This window comes from Necator americanus, chromosome II (genome assembly GCF_031761385.1).
Source record: "Necator americanus strain Aroian chromosome II, whole genome shotgun sequence".
NCBI lineage: Eukaryota > Metazoa > Nematoda > Chromadorea > Rhabditida > Ancylostomatidae > Necator > Necator americanus.
The window spans coordinates 37,845,074-37,852,116 of NC_087372.1; the positions used below are offsets into that span (position 1 = coordinate 37,845,074).

At 43.0% G+C, this 7,043-nt stretch overlaps 2 protein-coding genes across 3 annotated transcripts; one reads left to right on the top strand and one right to left on the bottom strand.

The window, feature by feature from the left end:
- Positions 1 to 1,649: 1,649 nt before the first annotated feature.
- On the bottom strand, positions 1,650 to 3,839 carry RB195_020706 (uncharacterized protein; the record flags this gene model as incomplete). Its single annotated transcript, XM_064189120.1, has 3 exons — positions 1,650 to 1,844; positions 1,996 to 2,070; positions 3,741 to 3,839. 3 exons carry the CDS (start codon positions 3,837 to 3,839, stop codon positions 1,650 to 1,652), a joined length of 369 nt encoding a protein of 122 aa, XP_064045001.1.
- Positions 3,840 to 3,936: 97 nt separating this feature from the next.
- RB195_020707 (uncharacterized protein) lies at positions 3,937 to 6,921 on the top strand (the record flags this gene model as incomplete). Of its 2 annotated transcripts, none has more annotated exons than XM_064189122.1 (1): positions 3,937 to 6,921. In XM_064189122.1, one exon carries the CDS (start codon positions 3,937 to 3,939, stop codon positions 6,919 to 6,921), a length of 2,985 nt encoding a protein of 994 aa, XP_064045002.1. The 2 variants fall into 2 exon arrangements, with proteins under 2 accessions (XP_064045002.1, XP_064045003.1); XM_064189121.1 differs by having other exon boundaries at positions 4,138 to 6,921.
- Between the last annotated feature and the right edge of the window lie 122 nt (positions 6,922 to 7,043).

Genomic DNA, 7,043 nt, shown 5'->3' on the forward strand with positions numbered 1-7,043 from the left:
GTCTTGCGTCTTCGAATCGGTAGCGCTCACTAGTCTGGACCATACCCGACAGAAAGGAAAAAAAAAACTACGTCGATACCAGAACCTTTGGAGTTTGTTTTTCACGCGTATGCATCCCGCGTCGGAGGGCACTAAGAGGAGTACGGTAGCAATAATGACTATAGATTAGAAACCAGCTCACTCGCTCACTACACTTCCTTCCGTTGTCGAAATATTTTTGAAATAGAGGTGAAATTCCGGTGAAAAAACTCTTTCTGAAAATTTTGATCTATTTTAAGATGAAGGGAGAACTCGTCCGCGTATTGTCGGTACTTGAAAGCCATTGCTTGTAATGCTGAACGCAGCAATTTTTGGTTACGGCATAATTAAAAGGAAGATCTCGGAGGATTTGGAGGGACCACACAGGACTGGTGGGAGAGAGAGGGTAAATAAAAAATAAAAAATAAATCTTCCAGTAACAATACTAATAATAATAGCAATTTAATAATAATAAATTCAAAAAATATAATTAAATACACGGCTAAACCTTAATATTCTGTCTCCTCAATGTTTCATCATCAGAGATCTTTATTTAAAGTAAATGCTACTATTTAAAGCTTAATTTAAATTAAATTTGAGTTCATCGAAAATATCAGCCCCGAAATATTAAGAAAAAAAAACAAAAAAAAATCGACGATGAGGTGGTAGTTTCCTGCAGCTTTTTCTTTTTTTATCAAAACAACCTCGGAAAAGAAACCTTCTCACTTTAGAATAGAATTGAAACTAATATTTTATTTTATATTTATATATTATTATTTGTATTATTATTTATATTATTATATTCATTTATTCTTTATTTGGATATTTTGTACTGGATTGAAAGGCTTTGTGGTAATTTATTTACGGGGATTTTTGATTTCTAAAAAACTTCTAAGGAAGATTTTTGATTTGCTCCCTCTTCTAGAAAGATTAGTTAGTAAGTTTGTTTGTTTGTTTACTTAGTTTTCGCTTAGTTTCTGTTGAGAAATTGAAGTGGCTATGTCATCGGATCCCAGAGGGAAATTGATGTTGAAGGTCGAATAGCCGAACTGTCTACTCCCCTCCATGAGGAATGGCATCGTTTAAAACCGGCCGCGTAATTGCAACCAAACGATTGGTGAACTTTCTAACTGTCTGTCGAAGAAAACGAAGCGCAGACAATTCGGAAATCGTTGAGATGCTTTGAAAATTTTTTTCGAAGAAAAAAAAACTCGGTTGAGTAGCTGCTTTTCCCCCGTAGAAGTCCGTTTCGCTGAAAATCGGCGATGGCGGGTGCTATTCGGTAATTTTCTCCCATTATTGCCGATGAAAGACGAAGATTTATTGGAAAAATTTAGCGACCACTATTCACTACATAGAAATACTGGATGAGTCGTTGCAACGAAAAAAAAAGAAGGAAAAAAAGAAACCCGTAGAACATCAGAGTTATGCGAAAGAGAACAATGAAGAGGAGGAGCGCATACGTATGTAGGAGGAACACAAGGAGGAGGCGAAAAGAAGCGAAAATGAGTTCGACCGTGGAGTGATTCGTGCGTGAATTGCTGATAAAAATCCAGGTAGACGTATGTATGACGATGATATTATGTACAGAACAACAGACATACATAGTACAGAGGAATAATCATGCCACATTAATCTCCAAGGATATTCGGATGTGTGGTTTGATATTCACGATAGCATGCTTTAATATGTTCGAATACTTGTAAACATGGCAAAAATTCCAGAGGATTTGTCGGTTGTGCGTCATTTGTACGACAAAATTGTAGACATTTACCACCGTGAAATGTGAGTAGACCGGCTCGTTGACAGCATGCACTATGATCCACCTGTAAACACGTAAACACACACACACACACAAACACATCGCTAGAGAAAAATTACAATAAAAAATTAGAAATTTTCGGATTAAAAGATTCCCCCCCCCCGTCAAAACTCGTTTCCTGTGATGTCTATAAAATGATAGAATGCTAGTCACACCTTTGATGATGCACAATCGAACGCATCACGTTGTTGTGGGCCCGGACAGACGTTCGTTAGGAATGCGGAAACCAGCTGGAAAAAAAGAAGAAGAGGGAAGTGTCGCCGAGAAATCATATACGTGTGTGGATACAATGCGCTACCGTATTCGTTGTAATGCTAAGAAAAAAGTTTTGCAGATTTTTTTTTCACCTATTCATTTCCCTTTTTCTAGCAGATTCATCCAAAATTTTCCCTTAAGTCTTTCTATGGCAGTGGTTTAAAAAATAAAATAATAAAAAATAATATAATAAAAATAATAAAAATAAAATGATAATAAAAATAATAAAAATAGCAAATTATATAATCAATAATTTTTTGAAGTAGTTTTTCAAACTTTTTGATCTCCCTAACCTGATCGGCGGTGATAAAAACCGTATTACTTTTCTATGCTACTTATTTGTTGAATTCTCTGGATAAACACTTAGTAATTTAAATAAATAAAGTAACAATAAACATAGTGAATTTTATCATCAATCATTTTTTTCAATTTCAGCAATTTTTTATAGCTTTTTTTGTTCTCCCTAGCCTACTGTCCGGGGTGATAAAAACCTTTTTCTGGATCTTCTACCTTACTTGTTTCTTGAATTTTCCAGATAAAAATCGCTCACGAGCCCATTCTCGGATGCTTACCAGTCCACTGCATTGAAATGACGATACAAGATCAAATACTCTACTTTCCGCTCTTTTTTTTACAATAGAGATACTGAACCGCCAAACCACTGAACATAATTCAAATGGACAACTACATGACTCAAGCGTACACATAAATTTGTTTGGTTTTAAGTTTTTTCCGCCCGGAAAATCCTCTCGAGAGTACTTGGTGGAAAAAAAAGAACACGAGTTCCCCCTTCAAACTTCTCGCGCTCATAACATCTATCAGGATTATTCCAAAATGGACACTTCAGCTAGTTCCCACTAGAACTACTGGTTTAGAGTTTGGGATCGGAAATCGCTGACTGACAGGACAGGATCAGTTGCCCAGATCTGAGGTGTGAGGACGAATTAACTGTCACGCGCACTTCTAAACAATCTGTATGTTGCAAAAATAGATTTCAAATTTCAATTTCGATCCAATAATCCCATGTTATCGTAGTGGATTGATCTATACTGAAAGATGTTACAGTACTGCATCAATCAGCAGACGTAATGTTTTTTTTTTCAAGAAGTTTTCCCAGAGAAAAGTTTATTCGCTCAATGTATAGTTGGTTGCTGGACAGCATTAGAACTGTGTAATTAATGGTTCTGCGAGACCTACCAGTGTGTCACGCTTTGGAATATTTGATTAATACTTAATAGAATAATAAAAAATAATAATACATTAGAAACCTGTTCTAAATATAGAGGAAGATCAAGTTTTGTGGTTTTTTATGTGTATGAAAGAGATGAAGAATATTTATATGAAGTGCGATATGACAACGATAAATATGATAAAATGTGATAATATAAAAAAAAAATATTTTTTTTCCATGTTTTCCCTCAGATGTGAGCTAGTTACGATATTATAACAAATGTGAAGGAGGAAATTTTCTCGTTTCTAGTAATTGTATTTTTTTTTCGTAATTTATCGAGATACGACAGAACTAGTATGGACTACTTGGTGGCAGTTATTCGCCTAAACCACGGATCTCCCTCACTAGAGGGATCACAGCCGGTTAGTCGCGAGGCTACGTGGCGCGTCCCCAGGTGGCGGATAGGGGGCTAACCGCGGACCAAAAGCGACCTTGTGCTTGCCCAGAGACGCAGGTGGATTCAGGGGATGGACTCCCTGCTTCTGCTGTGCCAGGACTGACTCGTAAAATCATTGTATCCCGCACGTCGGTCCGGCCAAAAGCCTGCAATCAATTGACTGGGAGGTGCAAGGGAGGCGGTTTGGAGTCGCCTCCAACAAATAAGCTCCACATGTCCACTCTGGGAGAACGGAAGTTCTCCCAAAAACCCATGGGACTAGAGGCTTGCAACCTGCCCGTGGGTTTTAAATTTCATGCAAAAAACAGTAATAGAAAAGAGTCTCCTGACTCCGGTAGAAAGCCTGGTACGGTAGCGCCAGGTAGGACGGGGTTGCAGGAGTCATGTAGGCTACCGAAACGGAAAAGGACTAGGATGACGATCTGTACTTATAACGCACGCACGCTTGCATCGGAAGCGGCCATCGAAGATCTGATGGTGCAAGCCAAGAAGATCAAGTACGACGTCATCGGACTGACCGAGACGAGACGACGTCACTCTCTCAACGCTGTATTTGAAACTGGAGAAGAACTGTTCTTAGGAACATGCGACAGTAGAGGTGTTGGTGGAGTTGGCGTCCTCGTCAACACGAGTATGGCACAGAACATCGACTCTTTCGAACAACTCACGACCCGAATCGGACGTCTGCGGATGAGAAGATGTGGTCCCACACCGGCTTTGACTATCTTCGTCGCTTACGCTCCAACATCAAGCTACGAAGAAGAAGAAGTCGAAGCTTTCTATATGGACCTGGAGAAGTTCTACCGAGAAGATCATGCCTTTTACAAGGTCATAATTGGCGACTTCAACGCCAAAGTTGGCCCAAGAAGAACGCCGGAGGAACTTCACATCGGGACCCACGGCCTACAATGGAATGACCAGGGGGAGAGGCTTTCCGAGTTCATCATGACGACTAAGACCATCCATGGGAACTCGCAATTCCAGAAGCCCTCCTCTCTACGCTGGACGTGGGAGTCACCCGGTGGAGGGTACCGTAATGAGATAGACCACATCATCGTCAATAAAAGGTTCTGCCTGACGGATGTCGCTGTTGTACCAAAGTTCTATACGGGATCGGACCATCGCCTCCTCCGAGGAAGATTTTCTTTCACGCGGAGAGCAGAGAAAGCCGCCAAGTTCAGCAAGAGAAATCCCAGAACTACCATCAACTGGGATCTCTTCGCTACGTTAGCCGGCTTTTGGGAAGATTCCGCAATGGACAACATCGACGAGGAATACGACCGGCTTGTCAAACACCTTCATGACTGCGCGAAGAAGGCTGAGAGTATTAAAACAACCAAGAGACGCCTGTCTCTTGAAACTCTTGAGCTGATACGCCAGCGTGGAGCAGCACGAGCCGCAGGGAACCAAGAGCTTACGTCCGAGCTCGCAAGGCTTTGCAGAGAGGCGGGAAAAAGCATCCGCTATGCCCGCCGAGACTTCGCCAGTCGCAAGACAAGGATGACAGCTCTCCGGAACCCGAAGGGAACAACCATTGCATCGAGAAGGGGAATGGAGAAAATCATCTACGACTTCTACTCTGATCTCTTCGACAGCCGTGCCCACTTGCCTCCTCACCATCTGAGGGAAGATGGACATGTCATTCCAGCGGTTCTCCCGTCCGAAATACGACATGCTATCATGTCGGTGAGAAATCGTACAGCAGCCGGTCCCGACAGAATAAAACCAGAACACCTGAAGAACCTTCCGCCAGTACTCATCAACACCCTGGCGAGGATCTTCACACGTTACCTGTCGGAATGCAAGGTCCCTAAACAGTGGAAGACCAGCAAGACCGTGTTGCTGTATAAAAAGGGAGATCCACATGACATCGGCAACTATCGCCCAATCTGCTTACTGTCCGTCATCTACAAGCTCTTCACAAGAGTGATCCTTAATAGGATTGAAAAGGTCTTGGATGAAGGACAACCATGCGAGCAAGCAGGGTTTCGAAAAGGATTCAGCACGATCGACCATATTCACACTGTTTCGAGACTCATCGAGGTATCACGAGAGTACAAGATGCCGCTCTGTCTCACTTTCATCGACTTGAAGAAGGCCTTTGACTCAGTTGAGACGGAAGCGGTCGTGGAAGCCTTGGACAACCAAGGCGTTCCCACTCAGTACATAAAGGTGCTTCGAGAGTTGTACAGTAACTTCACGACCGGAATCTCGCCATTCTACAAGAATATCATCATTGACGTGAAGAGGGGGGTTCGACAGGGTGATACAATCTCACCCAAAATATTCACAGCCACCCTCGAGAACGCAATGCGAAAGTTGGAATGGGACGACATGGGAGTGAAGATCGATGGTCGGCAGCTACACCATTTGCGCTTTGCTGATGACATCGTACTGATAACACCTAGCATCAGCCAAGCGGAACGAATGCTGACCGAATTCGCCGAAACATGTGGATGCATCGGTCTTGAGCTGAATCTTCAAAAGACGATGTTCATGCGGAACGGATGGATCTCGGATGCCCCATTCACGCTCAACGGAACGAACATATCCGAATGCACCAGCTACGTCTATCTGGGTCGGGAATTGAACATGATGAACGACCTGGCCCCCGAGCTGGGCAGGAGGAGAAGAGCGGCTTGGGGAGCGTACAAGAGCATCGAGGACGTAGTGAAGAAGACCAAGAACACCCGGCTCCGTGCTCACCTCTTCAACACCACCGTACTTCCTGCTTTGACCTATGCCTCAGAAACCTGGGCACTTCGCAAGCAGGAAGAAAACGCGGTGAGCGTCATTGAACGCGCAATTGAGAGAGTGATGCTAGGAGTATCCCGTTTCAAGCAAGTGAGAGACGGGATTCGAAGTTCTCTCCTACGTCAGCGATCGAAGATCAGAGACGCCGCCGCGTTTGCCAAGGAAAGTAAAATAAGGTGGGCCGGACACGTGATGCGCTTTAACGACAACCGTTGGACCAGAGCCGTGAGCGACTGGATTCCCCGCGATATTAAGCGCAATACAGGAAGACCGCCGACCCGATGGTCAGATTTCTTCACGAAGTCCTTCAAAGAAAATTACGATGCTCTTCGTGTCCCACGCGAAAGGAGGAACCACTGGGCTACTCTGGCACGCGACCGGGACAAATGGAAGAATTACTGGCGCCCGCTCGACCGGTTCGAAGACCAACGGGAGTCAAGGTGATCAAGGTGATTCGCCTAAAATATAACCTTCCAGTGATTTTTTTTTTCAAAGAAAGTCAAATTTCAGACCATACTAACCGGAGAGTGAACTATACCACTACATTACTGTAACATAGCAACAAT